The sequence below is a fragment of the Callionymus lyra genome, chromosome 11, assembly GCF_982586985.1.
Source record: "Callionymus lyra chromosome 11, fCalLyr1.hap1.1, whole genome shotgun sequence".
Classification (NCBI taxonomy): Eukaryota; Metazoa; Chordata; class Actinopteri; order Syngnathiformes; family Callionymidae; genus Callionymus; species Callionymus lyra.
This window is the reverse complement of record NC_141828.1, coordinates 11,736,429-11,755,955: the sequence shown is the minus strand read 5'-3', so window position 1 is coordinate 11,755,955 and position 19,527 is coordinate 11,736,429. Positions and strand designations below refer to the sequence as shown.

Here is a 19,527-nt window from a genome sequence, read left to right as displayed (position 1 = left end):
AATCAATCCATCAATTCCTATCTATATTTTTTTATTTCTATACTGTCACATACACTTTTATTTTGATATTGCAAATACATACACTACTGCCCTTTTTTAAAACTCATGTTTATATTTTTGTGTATTCTTTTTTTATCCTCTTAAAAAGCATTAGTTTATAAGATATTTAATTGTTACAGTGCATATTAAATCAATAAAAAATGAGCATTTCTGTATATTTTCTTTCATATTGTCTATTATATCTGTATTTATACATGCATGCAGTACATTTGTTTAACTTCTTTTCCACTTTTAATTTATTTCAGTGTTTGATCATCACACACACGTTAACATTTTCCATTTTCATCTATTCTCCACTGTACCGTATTCGTATGTATTGATTTATTCTTTAACTTACATGTACTTTCATGTATGTATCTCTTCTTATAGTTCTTTACTTCACTTCAGTTCAATCTGTGGTCCTCAACAAAGATTGAATCATTTAAATTGATATTCGTGTCTATATTTACAAATCAGTGTGTATATATTTTTCTTTTACCAATTGTGCATCAGTATGAAGCTCCTGGCGCCACATGTTCTCAGTCAGTGGATACATATGTTTCAGAAGGACCTTGTAACTGTTGTCTTATCCTTGACCAGCCTGGTGGAGCTTTAACAAGTTCTTCTCTGGCAGCAACATGAGGTCATCCAACATTACCAGAGGATTCTGCTAGTTGCTGGATACACAAATAGATCAATTAATAATATTAAATATTGATTTATCAGTTTCTTATGACACATGTTCTGTCCCCCCTCAGACGTCCACCACCATCAACGTCCTCGTCGTGGACGAAAACGACAACGCTCCGGAGTTCCCCGAGGAGGAGTACGTCACCGTCTTGAGCGAGGGTCCCGACACGGTGGGCGCCACCATTGCCACGGTGACGGCCGTCGACCCGGACGAAGGGCTGAACGGAACCCTGCGGTACGCCATCGCCCTGGGCAACCTGGTCCAGACCTTCCGCATCAACAGCGTCACGGTGAGGAGGTCGGACGCATGAGATGGTAAACGTGTTCTCACTTTTCCTCGTGTGGTTTTTTGTTTTGTTTTAGGGACGGATAACTGCAGTGAAGGAGCTGGACTATGAGATCAGCAACGGTCACTACGCTCTGGTGGTCACGGCCACGGACCAGTGCCCGGACCCTGCTTGTCGCTTGACGTCCAGCACAACTGTAATAATGCAAATGTTACACCGTTTGAAACATGTCAGAACATCAGAGACCATTTTTGTTCGAGGGGTTGGTTCAATCAGATTAAATGTATTTAGTTGGAATTCATTTATCACACAGTAATCTTCTTCACCACTTTGTATCAAACAAGATAAACTCTTTTTAAGACATCATTTATTGAATTAGTATTACCCCGTCACAAAAAAATCCTCGACTTGATATTAAAAATAATAGTGATGGTCTGATGAAGCTTCATGAAACAGTGTCATGTTGTTCAGAGGTCAGTAGGTGGCGCCATCAGTTTAAAAATGATTTGATGTTTCATTAGAACAGTTGTTCAAAACAAAGGAAAATAGTGCAGAGACCGCCATCTAGTGGACTCTGAGAATAATGACACTGCTTCATGAAGCGTCATCACTATTGTAAGCTTAGAATCTACATTTTAATCTTTTAAATATAAAAAATAGTAACATGGGATACATTTTACAGCTAGCACTGCTATCCACTAGCTAAGCTAGCAAATATACCATTCAGTTTAAAATGTATTTCAATCCACATACCTGTAAATGATAGTGTAATTATTCTGTTATTATATTTTTATATCATCATAATTTAAATCATTTCTCTCAACCAAAGCGTTACCAGGTGGTAAGATTTAACTTCACAAACCAATTTCACGACTGAACCAAGCAAATTAATGGTGTCACAAGTTTGAGTTATCTGCTGTGTGTGATGTCACTTGAAGAAATAGTGTCTTTGTAAAAGCTAGAACGTTAGAAAGTGTTAGAAAAGACAGGGGCAAAGTGTGGCCCAGGGGTGACTGTATTTATGTGGCCCTCATAAGATCAATGATCTGAATTGTTTTTTATTCATTAGTATTCTACTACCTTTATACTATCACTTAGTGATGGTCTGATGAAGCTTCATGAAGCAGTGTCATTATTTTCAGAGTCCACTAGATAGCGGTATCTGCACTATTTTGCATTGTTTTGAACAACTGTTCTAATGAAACATCACATCATTTTTAAACTGATGGCGCCACCTACTGACCTCTGAACCACATGACACTGTTTCATGAAGCTTCATGTGACCATCACTACTATCACTATCATTGCTCATTGTTATGATTCATTACTAGTTGAACTCTTATTATGACTATAGGTGAGTATTTATTGCCCCTCAAAAGTATGTAAACAAATATTAAAATAAAATCTTAAGGAAAAGTGTTATATGTCAGATTTGAAAAAATAGTTAAAGTTAAGTTTGTTTGAAAAACATTCAAATTAAAAACGTTAAAGTTTATGTTTTAAATGACTTACATTATGTTGTTAAAAACACTCAAATCGTTGATTTTGACCGGTGGTTCTGCTTGTCTCATAGGTGCTAGTGAACGTCTTGGACATCAACGACGTGACCCCCACTTTCCCAAGGGCCTTCGAGGGACCTTTCGAGGTGACGGAAGGTCAGCCGGGCCCCCGGGTCTGGACGCTGAGGGCCAGCGACAAGGATTCCGGCCTGAACGGCAAAGTGGAGTACAGCATCACCGCCGGAGACCCTCAGAGTGAGTGGTCCTGCTCCAGGTCTAGGGTCTCCACCGTGACTCACTTCTCTCTCTCTCTCTGCCAGACGAGTTCATGGTCTCTCCCGTGGAGGGGGAACTCCGAGTGAGGAAAGATGTGGAGCTGGACAGAGAGACCACGGCGTTTTACAACATCACCGTCAGCGCCAGAGATCTGGGCACGCCGCCGCGCAACAGCTCGGTGAGTCGACCGGCACCGTAGAAATGTTTCAGGAGAGTTGAGGAATCATCGTTAATTTAAATTATTAATTCATTTAAATTATTAATTCATTTAAATTAAACATATAGAGTGAAAATTAAAATAGCTAAAAATCTGATTTTTTTTTTTATCCTGAAATATAAAAAAAAACGTATATTTAACTTATTTATTTACTTATTTATATTACTTAAATATTTCATTTTGATATATACATTCCAGGAAATAGGGTTGTTGGTGAGGTGGATAACTTAATTGATAGATTAATTAGCAATGTTAGCATGTTTTAAGTAGTGACGGTCTCGTGAAGCTTCATGAAACAGTGTCATTATTTTCAGAGTCCACTAGATGGCGGTCTCTGCACTGTTTTCATTTGTTTTGAACAACTGTTCTAATGAAACATCACTTCTTAAACTGATGGCCCCACCTACTGACCTCTTAACAACATGACACTGTTTCAAGAAGCTTCATCAGCCCATCACTAGTTTTAATTCCTCATTTTGCCGGCAAGAAAATAAAAGAGCCTACGACTTGAATTTGAATTAAATTACATTTCTTGATTTCCATTTTAATTAGTTCCAAAGGTTACATTTGAACTGGACCAATATTCTGTTTTAATAATAATAATAATATTTGTATTATGTTTAGATGTATTTATAGATTCGCTGTCACAAGTTCGAATAAGAAAAAAAAACAATTAAAAACGGTACATTAAAAAAAAGTAACAACAATACGATATAAAAGACATGTAAACTAAGTGTTGTAATAGAAAAGCATATTGAAGTTAAATACAGAAAAATAATAATAACAGGGTAAAGACAAATTAATGATTACCTTGTATATGAGCATAATTGTAATTATGTTGTTAATAATTATTGCATAAAAAAAAAGGTTTTCTCTTTATTACATACATCATCATCATTTTTTTTTAAACCCAAGACAACCTCAAAATTACAGGTAAAGGACCAAAACGTGGCAAAATAAAAAGATAATGACAAAATAATGTAATAACAAAAAACAACTTTGTGCTTCATCAGCAATTCTTATGGATCAAGTTTTAAGGAAGTAAGTAAGTCATTTTTATTTATAGAGCGCTTTTCCAGACCAGGGTCACAAAGCGCTTAAACAATCAAAACAATATTCAATAAAGTATATACTTTAAAGGTCAAGATAAAACTGATAACACAACAGGAGTTCCAGAAAATCAATGTTTTAATGATGTCTAGAAATGCACCTTTTAACAAAATATTTCATCATTATATTTATTATTATTCAACTTTCGTCTCCAGGTGGTGGTCGGCGTCATCGTCCTGGACATCAACGACAACGACCCGATCCTCCTGAACCTGCCGCACAACACCAGCGTGAGCGAAGGCGCCTCCGTCCACACGTCCGTGTCCAGGGTGCGAGCGCAGGACGCCGACAGCGGACGCAACGCCCTGCTCACCTACAACATCACGGCGGGCAACCGGGACGGCGCCTTCTACGTCAACGACACGGTGAGCCGAGGATGTTGTTCCACGTCAGGGAAGTCCTTGACGCGGGTTTAGTCAATTGTTTGCTAGAAATCAAACAATGGCTGAGTGAAAACACTCTACAGCTAAATGTGGACAAAACTGAGACACTGGTGATTGCTCCTGATGATAAGGTTCCAGGGTTGAGTCAGTACTTGGGTGACTTAGGTCAGTCTGTCAAACTGAGCCTGAGAAACCTGGGTGTTGTATTTGATAAAGACATGTCTCTCGTTCAACACTGCAGAAAACTGACCAGAAACTGTTTCCTTCAACTGAGAAAAATCTCTAAACTTAGGAAAATGTTGTCACAACATGATCTGGAGCTTGTAATCCATACGTTTGTTTCTTCTCGTCTGGACTATTGTAACAGTTTGTTTTCATGTCTTAACAAGAAGGATCTGTTTCGCCTGCAGTTGACACAGAACTCTGCAGCGAGAATTCTAACCCGCTCTAGTAGAAGAACTCACATTTCTCCGATCCTTAAAACTCTTCACTGGCTTCCAGTTTCTTTCAGGATCAACTTTAAAATTCTGGTTCTTACTTTCAGATCTATTCATGGTCAGACTCCTCCTTACATCACTGATCTGATCCAGCCTTACACCCCAGCTCGGGCTCTGAGGTCTGTGGATCAGAATTTACTGATGGTTCCTCGCACACGGTTCAGGACCAGAGGAGAGAAATCTTTTCAGGCTGTTGCTCCTAAGCTTTGGAACGATCTTCTTCTGTGTTTGATGATCTACTGACTCCTTCAAGAAACATCTTAAGACGTTTATATTTGTTTGGCTTTTCCTTGATTTTCTGGAACTCCTGTTGTGTTATCAGTTTTATCTTGACCTTTAAAGTATATACTTTATTGAATATTGTTTCGATTGTTTAAGCACTTTGTGACCCTGGTCTGGAAAAGCGCTATATAAATAAAAATGACTTACTTACTTACTTACTTATGTGTGTTTCTCAGACAGGTGTGGTGCAGGTGAACCGACCTCTGGACAGAGAGCGAGTGTCCGAGTACAGACTCACCATCACCGTCAAAGACAACCCGGAGAATCCTCGGATCGCTCGCAGGGTAACAAGATAAACTTCTTTCGATTAAAATGGTTGTCATGAGCTGCGATTAAATCTGCAGTCAAACTTCCTGTTGTCAAGTCGCTTGAAATACGTACATTGCGGTGAAGTTAAGAAACAGCTGTGAAAGTAGATTCGACACCAGCTGTGACATGACTTCTTTTTTTTTGTTGTTTTTCTTTTACACCAGGATTCTGATCTGCTGGTGATCACCGTCCTGGACGTGAATGACAACCGACCCATCTTCACCCGGAGCAGCTACAGAGCTGAGATCACAGAGAACTCTGCAGCAGGTACAACCCATTGAGAACAGTAAAAACACTTGTATGGAATCAGTGTATCGTGTATCAGTGTATCAGTGCCAATGTATTGCAAGAAAAAAGATTGAACTTTGAAGGTTTTTAGTCAAATGTTTCTAAGCATTTCATTATTTTTTCCTTGTACATTGAAAGGATGAATTTGTTTGATTTTTTAAATAATTTTTATTAAATCAAAAATGTTGATTTTACATATAGTGTTCGATATTCTAGTTCCAATAATTCAGAAATAAATTGTGAAAATTCAATGTTTTTTTCATTTCTAGTCTTTTCAGTTCAATAAAAATCGTTGGTATAATAGTAGATCCCATCAGACTAATCCAATCAAACACAGAGACTCTCGCTCTACCTTTGAAATTCACTCCATGCTGTTAAAGTACCACTAGTTGGAAATAGATGAAATATTGACATCACTTCTACATCTGCTTCTACAATTGCACATGATGGTCTGTGCATCGCATGATTGGTTGAAAGTTTAATCAAGTAGCTCGATACTCGTGTATTGTATACTTTTTGTGTATTATTTGGTGGTACTATTTGGGTATTGTATGGTGGTACTATTTGGGTATTGTATGGTGGTACTCTTTGTGTATTGTATGGAAGTACTTTTTGAGTATTATATGGTGGTACTCTTTGGGTATTGTATGGTTGTATTTTTTTGGTATTGTATGGTGCTACTCTTTGGGTATTGTATGGTGGTATTTTTTTGGTATTGTATGGTGGTACTCTTTGGGTATTGTATGGTGGTACTCTTTGGATATTGTATGTTGGTAGTCTTTTGGTATTGTGTGGTGGTACTCTTTGTGTATTTTATGGTGGTACTCTTTATGTATTGTATGGTGTACTCTTTGGGTATTTTATGGTGGTACTCTTTGGGTATTGTATGATGGTACTCTTTGTGTATTGTATGGTGGTACTCTTTCTGTATTGTATGGTGGTACTCTTTGTCTATTGTATGGTGGTACTCTTTGGGTATTGTATGGTGGTACTCTTTGGGTATTGTATGGTGGTACTCTTTGTGTATTCTATGGTGGTACTCTGGGTATTGTATGGTGGTACACTTTGGGTATTGTATGGTGGTACTCTTTGGGTATTATATGGTGGTACTCTTTGGGTATTGTATGGTGGTACTCTTTGGGTATTATATGGTGGTACTCTTTGGGTATTGTATGGTGGTACTCTTTGGGTATTGTATGGTGGTACTATGATACCAACTTTTTAAATTGAGTATAACCCTTGTGTATAACTCACAGGGAAAACACAAACATTTGTTTTTGTTGGTCTGGGTCACCTTGACCCTGAGATAAGACAGGGGTTAAAAGGCTATGAATTCTGATACTACCGTACGCTTTCAAACCACTAAAGTACAAACCTTTAAGACCCTTTCAATGGCTCCAGCACCAGGGTCATAATCATGCAATATTTGTTTCAGGCAGTGCAGTGTTGGTGCTGAACGGGCCCGTCCTGGCTCAGGATAAAGATATCGGCCGCAACGCTGTGGTGAAGTACCGCCTGTTGGGGTCCAGGGTGGACCTCTTCACCGTGGACTCGACCACAGGTGATTCACCGAGGAAAGTTTGAACGAAGAGAGAAATCATCTGGTTCTTCCTCTCCAGGCGCAATCCTGGTTCGCCCCGAGGCGAATCTGGACCGCGAGGCCTTCCTGGAGCCTCGGGTGGAGCTGTTTCTGGTGGCCGAGGATATCGGGGGTCTGAACAGCAGCGTCCCTCTGACCGTCACCATCCTGGACCAGAACGACAACCCGCCGGTGTTCAGCCCGGCGAGCTTCACCGTCCGACTCCCCGAGAACAGCCCGACCGGCGTGGTGGTCACGCAGCTCTCCGCCACCGACGCCGACTCGGGCATCAACGGCTGGCTGACGTACCGGCTGGTCAGCGGCGCCCAGGATCGCTTCGTGGTGGACTCCGTCTCCGGCGCCGTCCTGGTGGGCAACACCACCCTGGACCGGGAGCAGCGGGGGTCCTACCGCCTGGTCGTCATGGCGGCGGACCGAGGCACCCCACCGCTGTCCGGGACCGCCACCCTGACGGTCGTCCTGGACGACGTCAACGACTCGCGGCCGCGCTTCGTCGAGCCCGTCGCCATGATCAACGTGAACGAGTCCACGCCGCCCGGGGTGGTGGTGGCGACGCTGACCGCCGACGACCCGGACCTGCACCCCCGCCTGGAGTACTACATCATCTCGGTGGAGGCAAAGGATGATGGGAATAAACCAGTACTAGGCCTGCAAGAGTCTTTTGGCATAGATTTGCACACCGGTAAGACCCCTACATTCCCACTCTCCTACCCTGCCTGCACTCTCTTCTTCGCCCAACTTGACCTCACGTAGATCGTTAACCGCATGTGTTTTTCGGGGGGAATTTCAGGCGCCGTTTTTGTTCGCAACCCGATCAACAGAGAGCAGGTGGCAACGTTCGAGATCATCGTGTCGGTGCACGACAACGCCAGCGAAGTCATCGACAGGTCCGGCAGCGTCCCCAACGGTACGTGGGTTTGACATTTAGCAACTTTCTGGGCGAGCACTTTGTAAAATGTTAAATATGATACATTCATGTCAACCTCTGTGGGGTGAAAGGTCATTCAAATGTCATGTGAGAGGTTTTATCTTTGACCTACATTCACGGTACGTTTGGTTTTAACTATGGTTTCACTGTTACTCACAACTTTATTCTGCACTTTGTCTCCACTTGCGGGGGTCCGTAGGTGGCGCCGTCACCTTTTCAAAGCTATTACTAAGTACTTTCTTGAAACATCAAATAAAATGTTACCTTTACAAACTCTTTAATTATTTTCACAAACTTTTTTTAACACAATTAAAAAAAAACTCTTGAAACTATTTATTAAACCAATTTTACTAACAATGCAAACAGATGAACAAACTATTGAAACATCTTTGCTAACTCTTGAAACAATTAAAAAAAAATACAAACTGTGTCTTAAAACACATTAACAAACTTTCGAAACTATGTTAAAAACTCTTTAAAATATTTACCATTTGAATTGTTTTACAAACTATAAAAAAATCCTAAAACAAATTAACAAACTATTGAAACAAATGTCCAAACTATTTGAAACAATATAACAAATATATGTTGAAACTACATTTACAAACTCTTGAAAAAAATGTAAAAGCTTTTGAAACTATTTTTTAAAAACTCCAACTTAACTTAACAATCCAAACAGATTAACAAAGACAATTTACAAAACTCTTTAAACTCTTTTGCAAACTTTTGAAACTATTAAAAAAAACACCTTAAACATATTATAACATTAATAACTATTGACTGAAACATATTTATAAATTCTTTATATAACTATCAATACATTTTGCAATTTTCCTTAAACAAATTAACTCACTCTTGAAACACATTTACAAACTATTGAAACGATACAAAAATATATATTTAAATTACATTTAAAAACTCTTAAAAAAATGTTTACGAACACTTTAAACATATCTACTATTTCAATTGTTTCACAAACACCTGAAACTAATTTACAAACTATCAAAACAATTGTAAATTTAAAAAAAACATTTACAAACTTTTGGAACAATTTTACAAACTATTAAAACAATTTAATAAAGTCTTGAAACAAATTAACAAACAATTTTACAAACTCTTGATACAACTTTTGCAAACTATCGAAATCATTTTACGAATTCTTAAAAAAAACATTTACAAACATTTGAAACAATTTTACAACATATTAAAACAATTTAACAAAATATTGAAACAAATCAAACAATTTTACAAATTATTTATACAATTTTGCAAACTATCTAAATTATTTTACAAATGCTTAAAAAAAACATTTACAAACATTTGAAACAATTTTACAACATATTAAAACAATTTAACAAAATCTTGAAACAAATTAACAAACAAATTTTAAAAACTCTTTACACAACTTTTGCAAACTATCTAAATCATTTTACAAATGCTTAAAAAACATTTACAAACTTTTGAAACAATTTTAAAAAACACATAATTCTTGACAGAAATATACAGAGTTGTTTGTTTGTGAAGAAATGTTTGTACTTGTTGCTGTGTTTCATAACGTTTTGTGAAAAAAAGCTCCTTGGCTGAAGTATTCACCATCTCAGTGCCTTTGTTTGTTTGTCTTTTCTTTCCTTCACATCGTTCAAATATCGTTCATGGTCCGCAGCACGACTGACCATCAACGTCCTGGACGTGAACGACAACGCTCCTCGGTTCCGACCCTTCGGAGTGTCCAACTTCACAGAGAAGATCCTAGAGGGCGCTCAGCCGGGCACGACGCTGCTGTCCGTGTCAGCTGTGGACCCCGACAAGGGTCCCAACGGGCAGGTCATCTACCAGCTGCTGCACCTGCCCCGGGGGGGCTACGTGAAGCTGGAGGACCCGTCCACCGGTAACCGAGCCGCCTCCTGTCCACACCTTCTTCTCCATCACTAAAATGATTATCGTCATCTTCTCAGGTAAGATCGTGGCCAACAAGACGGTGGACTTCGAACAAATTCAGTGGCTGAACTTCACGATGCGAGCTCAAGATCACGGATCTCCGCCGAGAATCGCCGAGCTGCCCGTTTACCTTCGCATCGTCGATGTCAACGATAACAACCCCGTCTTCCTGCAGCCGTCCTATCAGGTGCGAGCGACAGGAAGTCGAACCACTTCTGCAGAAGTGATCGTCAACGACGATATCTGAGGCTTCAATGTGATCCACGAACACAGGAGTGGAAATTATATGAATTAAATACTAGTGATGGTCTGATGAAGCTTCATGAAGCAGTGTCATGTTGTTCAGAGGTCAGTAGGTGGCGCCATCAGTTTAAAAATGATGTGATGTTTCATTAGAACGGTTGTTCAAAACAAAGGAAAATGGTTCAAAGACCGCCATCTAGTGGACTCTGAAAATAATGACACTGTTTCATGAAGCTTCATCAGACCATCACTAATAAAAGGATCTTTAATAAGTAGTTAAAACTTATAATCATTAAAAAAGAATTAAAAGGATATTATTAATAATTTGAAGCTATATATATTTTTATTAAGAAATTCATATTTTTTTCTTTTATTTTGTTTGAATATAATCATTTTAGATTTATATAGTTTCTTAAAACATCAACAGAAAATATTAAAAAATAAAGATAAAGCTGTCGTATAATTTTTGTTTTAAATACATTTCATTTAGATTTTTAAATAAATAAATTAAACAAAATAATCCCACAAAAAAGACAAATACATGAAAGGAAATAAAAGTCATCTTCATTAACTTAAATTAGTTAAATTAAATTGTTCGCGATCAATGTTCTGTGCAGGAGCCCGTGTTCGAGAACGTGGATCTGGGAACCACCATAGTCCGGGTCAGTGCCTCCGACGCGGACTCTGGACTCTTTGCCGTGGTGGAGTACAGCCTGGTGGACGGGGAGGGGAAGTTCGGCATCAGACGGGCGACCGTGAGTTTCTCAAATCTGTCACGTTGCATGGAATGAGAATCACAACGACGTCAATGAGACAAAAGATAAGGGAAGAAAAAAATAGCATTAATTGTTAGCATCAATGCTAATGCTAATGTGATGCCTCAGAGAGAAAAATGAGTTTAATTCTAAAAACTATAGAAAGTCATGCAAGTGAAATATAAAGATATTTTACTAACCCTTGTGTTATCTCAGGGTCAATCCGACCCGAAAGCCTGAAAACAAATGTATTTGAGGTATCCTTTGGGTAATCTCAGGGTCAATGTTACACGCAGAGTAAGAAAACTAATATATTTGAGGTATCCCTTGTGTTGGCTCTGTGTCAAGGTGACCCTCAAGCCCGAAAACAAATGTGTTTGTGGTATCCCTTGTGTTGTCTCTGGATCAACGTGACCTGAAGGTCCAAAAACAAATGTGTTTGTGGTATCCCTTGTGTTGTCTCTGGATCAATGTGACCTGAAGGTCCAAAAACAAATGTGTTTGTGGTATCCCTTGTGTTGTCTCTGGATCAATGTGACCTGAAGGTCCAAAAACAAATGTGTTTGTGGTATCCCTTGTGTTGTCTCTGGGTCAATGTGACCTGAAGGTCCAAAAACAAATGTGTTTGTGGTATCCCTTGTGTTGTCTCTGGATCAATGTGACCTGAAGGTCCAAAAACAAATGTGTTTGTGGTATCCCTTGTGTTGTCTCTGGGTCAAGGTGAACGACCTCCCTGACTTCCATAAATACAGTGGTGGAGGTCGTGAGCCAGAGACACAAACACATTTGTTTTCGGGCCATGGGGTCACATTGACCCTGAGATAACATCAGGGTTTAAACAATTACATGTGTTTACAGGCTACTGGGTCACCAAAAATATGTACCAAATAAATCGCATCGGAGAAAGTTTTCCTCGGACAGAACAACATTCGGCCTCGTCCTCTTCCTCCCGCCTCCCTCCCTCTCCCTCACTTCCTCAGCTTCTCCTCCACCTCCTCGTAACTCTCACTCCATCCATCGTCTCAAGAACTGAAACACTGTTGTTTTTTTCCATCGTCTTCCTGTGTTGAAATTGAAGCCAAAACAAGTCCGTCGTTCCGTCAAACTCCTGGAAGAACCACGAGCGCCGCCACTCCCCGTCTGAGCTCGCACTTCCTTCCTAATCATTCCTCCTCCTCCGTGGCAGGGAGAGATATACATCCTCTCACCTCTGGACCGCGAGACCAAGGACCACTACACCCTGACCGCCGTGGCCCGGGACAACCCTGGGGGCAGCTCCAACAACAGGCGGGAGAACTCTGTGCAGGTGACCTCTGACCCCTTGGATGGTTGCCTGATAATAAAAACAATATATTTAATGTCATGAACTGGACATGCTCGTGTTTTTTTTCAAAGATTTACTTCGCATTATGTGCTGCTCATGTAGAATTTTAGATCCATAAACACATTTATTTATTTAGATGTTACTAGATATTAAAAATTAAAAATATATATCTGGGGTTTGCAGTTAAAATTTTAAAGTAAATTCAATAAAATACTAATATAATAATAATAATAATAATAATAATAATTATATAAAAATTACTAATATAAAAAAGAAATATTATGGTACAAATAATTAGTTATTAAATTAATAAAATTATAATTAATAAATGTATTGTTATAGAAAATTAAGGTAAGGTAAGGTAAGGTAAAACTGTATTGATCCCTTAGGAGGTCTCCTTTGGGAAATTGTTTAAATAATAATAAATAATAAATAATAGGGTAATGTATCCAGATACGTTTTATTTAATTTTTTAAACACCAATAAAAGTATGAAAATCCATTTATAAAATAATAATATATAATAAAAGTGAGAAATTATGTGTAATATACAAATATTATGAGTACAAGCAATATTAAAAAATATTTCTAATTGTGATGAAAAATGTCATTAATTGGGATAAATATTGTATGATGGAAAAAAAATGTGTATATACTTTAAAATATTGTTTAAATTGTGGTTTAATTACTTTTATATAAAAAGTAGTTTGAAGTCACACATGTGTTTGTGTGACGGTAGGTCTTGGTGACGGTTCTGGACATCAACGATTACCGTCCTCGGTTCTCGGAGAGAAGATACAACACCAGCGTGTTCGAGAACGAGCCCAGCGGGACCTCCGTGATCACCGTCAAAGCCGTGGACCTGGACGAGGGCGAGAACGGCGCCGTGCTCTACAGCATGCTGGGGGCCCACGCCGGTGATTCACGGAACCGAATATCATTCAAATAAACAGAAGTGGAAGTTTAACAAAAACTGACTGTTTCATGCAGACGCCTTTTCTCTGGACCCCAACACGGGCCTGATCCGCTCCCGCCGTCTGCTCCAGTCCTCGGAGAGTTTCAACCTGACTGTGGTGGCGACGGATCAGGGCCGACCCCCGCTGTGGGGCACCGCCGACCTCTATATCTCCGTCATAGACGTCAACGACAACAGGCCCGTGTTCATCCGACCGGCCAACGGGACCATCATCCACATATCAGAGGTAAACATTGATCCGTATTTGCTGTTAAGAAAGTTATTAATTAATCAGTTTGTTTATAAACAGTCGCATAGCAATGTTTTTTTGTCTTCTTGTTTTTGCTACCATCTAGTGGTCAAAATTAAACATTGCAGTTAAATGCTTACAAATTTGTGCTAGAATTACACAGAAAAATGTCAAATATGGTGAAGAAATTACTTTATGGTCATTAAAAAATGTGTAATGTCTCAAATTTGATGTGTCTTTGTGTAGAATTAATTAAAACAAATTGTCTAAAAAGTTTAAATAAAGAGATCAATATTCATTTTTCATCATTGCTTATGGAAATTGATTGAATGATTGGTCGATTAATTGATTATTTCACATTAACTTTTCGTAAGATTTGAGTTTGTCACAAAAAATATTAAACATTCATATTAAAAAAAATAACAAAATAAAATATTATTGGAAATAAAAAATAAAATAAAAACTTTAAAACAAAAACTTAAAAGAATTATTTAAAATGTATTGATGGTCTGATGAAGCTTCATGAATCAGTGTCATGTTGTTTAGAGGTCAGTAGGTGGCGCCATCCGTTTAAAAATGATGTTTCATTAGAACAGTTAACAGGGAAATAGTGCAGAGACCGCCATCTAGTGGACTAAAAATAATGACACTGCTTCATGAAGCTTCATCAGACCATCACTGAATAAAGACACTGTATCATGAAGTCTCATCGACACATCATGTCTGTTCTCCAGTGAATTTAACTTTACTTTTCATCCCTGTTGACTTCTTCTTCTTCTTCTTCTTCTTCTTCTGGTGATTAATTAAAAATAAAGGAAAATAGAGCATATACCGCCATCTAGTGGACTCTGAAAATAATGACACTGCTTCATGAAGCTTCATGAGGCCATCACTAGTTAAAATCCTGAAATAAACCCAATCATCGACGTGTCTTCTAGGAGCAGCCTCCAGGTCTGCCGGTGTACGAGGTCCACGCCACAGACTCGGACGAGGGCGTGAACGGGGAAGTCCGCTACGGCTTCCTGCAGACCGGGGCGGGCAACAGGGACTGGGAGAACTTCCACATGGACGCCATCTCTGGCGTCATCACCACCACCGTCAAACTGGACCGGGAGAAGCAGGCTCTTCTCAGCGTGAGTTCCTCCAGAGCGACGGCGTGAGGAACATCTCACATCTCACTTTCTCTCCAGCTTATCATCGTGGCCCGGGACATGGGTCAGCCCGTGCCTTACGAGACCACTCAGCCCCTGCAGGTGGCGCTGTTGGACATCGACGACAACGAGCCGGTGTTCCTCAGGCCGCCGGTGAGTACTGGCGAGGCGTGTTGGGTCAGATGTCTGCTGACACGTGTGGTCTTCAGCGCGGGGGCTCGCCTTATCAGACGCTCTCTGTGCCTGAACACTCTCCGCCCGGCACCGGGGTCGGGAACGTGACCCGAGCCGTGGACGCCGACGAAGGCGCCAACGCCATCGTGTATTACTTCATAGCAGGTGACACACACACACACACACACACACGCACACACACACACACACACACACACACACACACACACACACACACACACACCCCCACACACACACACACACACGCACACACACACACTAACACTAACATTTAGTTTAACACAAGCTTCACTTTTCAACATTATATCCTCCATTTATTCTGTATTTAGGGAAGTTTTTCCCCTCTTTCCAGGACAAGTTCATGCACTTAGTTACATCTTTGACTAGTTTACAGTTTAAAATAAACCATCATCATCATCATCATCATCATCATCATCATCATCATCATCATCATCATCATTACCATCATCATCATCATCATCATCATCATCATCATCTTCATCATCATCATCTCCATCATCACCATCATTACCATCTTCATCATCATCATCTTCATCATCATCATCATCATCATCATCATCATCATCATCATCATCATCATCACCATCATCATTATCATCATCATCATCATCATCATCATCATCATCACCATCATCATGATCATCTCCATCATCATCATCATCTTCATCACCTTCATTACCTCCACCATTATCATCATGATCATCATCTTCATCATCATCACCATCATTTTCATCACCTTCAACATCATCATCTTCATCAGCATCATCAGCATCATCATAATCACCTTCATCATCATCATCTTCATCATCATAATCACCTTCATCATCATCATCTTCATCATCATAATCACCTTCGTCATCTTCATCATCATCATCACCTTCATCATCATTACACTTTCATCACCTCCACCATTATCATCATCATCATCATCATCATCATCATCATCATCTTCATCTTCATCATCATCACCTTCCTCATCATCATCATCATCATCACCTTCATCATCATCACATTCATCATCATCATCATCACCTTCCTCATCATCATCATCATCTTCATCTTCATCATCATCATCACCTTCCTCATCATCATCATCACCTTCATCATCATCATCACCACATTCATCATCATCATCATCACCTTCCTCATCTTCATCATCACCATCATCATCTTCATCACCATAATGATCATCAGCATCATCATTATCAGCATCATCATCATCATCATCTTCATCATCACCATCATCATCTTCATCACCATAATGATCTTCACCTTCATCATTATCAGCATCAAGTGTGAACATCAAAAAATATTGATTTATTTCATGTGTTGTAAACACAACATAGAAATAAACAAACAAACAATAAACAATAAACGATAAACAATTTCCCAAAGGAGACCTCCTGAGGGATCAATAAAGTTTTACCTTACCTTACCTTAAATGTTGGATGAACCTGAGATGAAAGTATATTTAATAATATACATGCAGTGAGATTTAAATATCATAAAGAAAAAATGGCTTAAATAATACAAACTATTGTCAGTAGATTTTATATATATTTAAAATGATTTCTTTAAAGTTTAAAGTTGAGCATAAAATTCCTTCCAGTTCTTGAAATAGTCAAACGAGACAGTGAAAGTTAAGTACTTGAGTAGGCGGGTCTAACATGAGCACATGTCTGTGTGTTTGTGTGTGTGGTTGATGATCTTGTGTGTCTATTGTGCGCTCAGATGAAAGTGTGAGTCTCACACCATAACCACGTCTCTCTGCAGGAGGAAACACTGAAGGCAACTTCGGGATGAGTCTGGAAGGCGAGCTGAGGCTCTTCCGAGATCTGGACCGCGAGGAGACCCCCGTCTACTCCATCATCGTCAAGGCGTCCAGCAACAGGGTCTGGTCCCCACCCAGAGGTCAAAGGGCAGCACGGGCCAGAGCCCTGGACCCCGCCCGAGACCCCAGTCTGCTGGAGGTCCGGATAGCCCTGGAGGACATCAACGACCAGAAACCAAGATTCCTTAAGTCGGAGTATACTGCTGGTAACATGTTGTTTCATTCTTCATCATAGTCCTTCATCATCACCTTCATCATCTACATCACCTTCATCATCTTCATCATCATCATAACCTTCATCATCTTGATCATCATCACCTTTATCATCATCACCTTCATCATCCTCATAACCTTCATCACCTTCACCACCTTCATCACCTTCATCACCTTCATCGTCATCACCTTCATCATCATCATCATCACCTTTATCATCATCACCTTCATCATCATCATCATCACCTTTATCATCATCACCTTCATCATCATCATCATCACCTTTATCATCATCACCTTCATCATCATCATCATCACCTTTATCATCATCACCTTCATCATCATCATCATCATCACCTTTATCATCATCACCTTCATCATCTTCATCACCTTCATCACCTTCACCACCTTCATCATCATCACCTTCATCATCACCTTCATCATCACCTTCATCATCATCACCTTCATCATCATCATCACCTTCATCATCATCATCATCATCATCACCTTCATCATCACCTTCATCATCATCACCTTTATCATCATCACCTTCATCATCTTCATCACCTTCATCACCTTTATCATCATCACCTTCATCATCTTCATCACCTTCATCACCTTCACCACCTTCATCATCATCATCATCACCTTTATCATCATCACCTTCATCATCTTCATCACCTTCATCACCTTCACCACCTTCATCATCATCACCTTCATCATCACCTTCATCATCACCTTCATCATCATCACCTTCATCATCATCATCACCTTCATCACCTTCATCATCATCACCTTCATCATCACCTTCATCATCTTCACCTTCATCATCTTCATCATCATCACCTTCATCATCATCACCTTCATCATCATCATCATCACCTTCATCATCGTCATCACCTTCATCACCTTCACCACCTTCATCATCATCACCTTCATCATCACCTTCATCATCTTTATCATCATCTCCTTTATCATCTTCATCATCATCTGCTTTATCATCTTCATCACCTTCATCATCATCATCTTCATCATCATCTCCTTTATCATCATCTTCTTTATCATCTTCATCACTTTCATCATCATCACCTACATCATCTTCATCATCATCACCTTTATCATCTTCATCATCATCGTCATCATCACCTTCATCATCTTCATCATCATCACCTTCATAATCACCATCATCACCTTCATCATCTTCATCATCATCACCTTCATAATCACCATCATCACCTTCATCATCACCTTCATCATTATCATCATCATCATCATCTCCTTCATCATCTTCGTCATCTTTGTCATTTTCGTCATCATCTTCATCATCATCATCATCACCTTCATCATCATCGCCTTCATCATCTTCATCACCTTCATCATTATCATCATCATCATCATCTCCTTCATCACCTTCGTCATCTTCGTCATCATCTTCATCATCATCATCATCATCATCATCTGCATTATCATTATCTTCATCATCATCACCATCATCTCCATCATCTTCATCACCTTCATCATCATCACTTTCATCATCGTCATCATCATCTCCTTCATCATCATCATCATTATCTTCATCATCATCTCCTTCATCATCATCATCTTCATCATCATCTCCTTCATCATCATCATCATCACCTTCATCTTCATCATTCTTCGTATCTTTGCTCCAGGAGTCGCAGCGAACGCTAAAGTGGGCTCTGAGCTGATCAAGGTCGTTGCTGTTGACAACGACATTGGCAACAACAGCCTGGTCCAGTACCACATCGTCACGATCCGCTACTTCCAGTCTCAGAGTAACGGCAGCGAGGACATGGGCAACATCTTCACCATCGGTGAGAGACCAACATCCCAGAATCACACGCACAACACATTTCAAATCATCCTTCACGTCTCCAGGTTTGACCGACGGAATCATCCGGACTTACAACCTCTTCACGGCGTACGACCCCGGGTACTTCCAGCTGGAGATCCTGGCCTGTGACCTGGCGGGTCACAGCACCACCACCAACGTCAACATCTACATCCTGCGGGACGACCAGAGGGTCAAGATCGTCTTCAACGAGATCCCGGACCTGGTCCGGGAGAACCAGGACGACTTCATCAGCCTCCTGTCCAACATCACCGGAGCCATCGTCAACCTGGACGACATCCAGGTGGCGCTGCTGTTCACCATTGATGAGTGTTGCGTCATGTGTGTGTGCGAGGAAGAGTCACCTTTACAGGGGGACCACTGCCTTCTTCCCC

General features: G+C 39.9%; 1 protein-coding gene across 1 annotated transcript in view; it reads left to right on the top strand.

Annotated features, from left to right (window-relative positions):
• Positions 1–19,527, top strand: part of cdh23 (cadherin-related 23) — a 213,815-nt gene that overhangs the window by 186,705 nt on the left and 7,583 nt on the right. The window contains exons 37-58 of the mRNA XM_087803328.1: positions 798–1,019; positions 1,093–1,212; positions 2,590–2,770; positions 2,836–2,969; positions 4,274–4,483; positions 5,457–5,564; positions 5,754–5,856; positions 7,313–7,438; positions 7,497–8,159; positions 8,268–8,384; positions 10,069–10,293; positions 10,361–10,530; positions 11,204–11,341; positions 12,528–12,647; positions 13,404–13,581; positions 13,655–13,866; positions 14,808–15,002; positions 15,060–15,173; positions 15,230–15,359; positions 17,010–17,273; positions 18,954–19,115; positions 19,180–19,436. Of these exons, the coding sequence (XP_087659454.1) occupies positions 798–1,019; positions 1,093–1,212; positions 2,590–2,770; positions 2,836–2,969; positions 4,274–4,483; positions 5,457–5,564; positions 5,754–5,856; positions 7,313–7,438; positions 7,497–8,159; positions 8,268–8,384; positions 10,069–10,293; positions 10,361–10,530; positions 11,204–11,341; positions 12,528–12,647; positions 13,404–13,581; positions 13,655–13,866; positions 14,808–15,002; positions 15,060–15,173; positions 15,230–15,359; positions 17,010–17,273; positions 18,954–19,115; positions 19,180–19,436 (4,149 nt within the window). The remainder of the gene's footprint in view (positions 1–797; positions 1,020–1,092; positions 1,213–2,589; positions 2,771–2,835; positions 2,970–4,273; positions 4,484–5,456; positions 5,565–5,753; positions 5,857–7,312; positions 7,439–7,496; positions 8,160–8,267; positions 8,385–10,068; positions 10,294–10,360; positions 10,531–11,203; positions 11,342–12,527; positions 12,648–13,403; positions 13,582–13,654; positions 13,867–14,807; positions 15,003–15,059; positions 15,174–15,229; positions 15,360–17,009; positions 17,274–18,953; positions 19,116–19,179; positions 19,437–19,527) is intronic.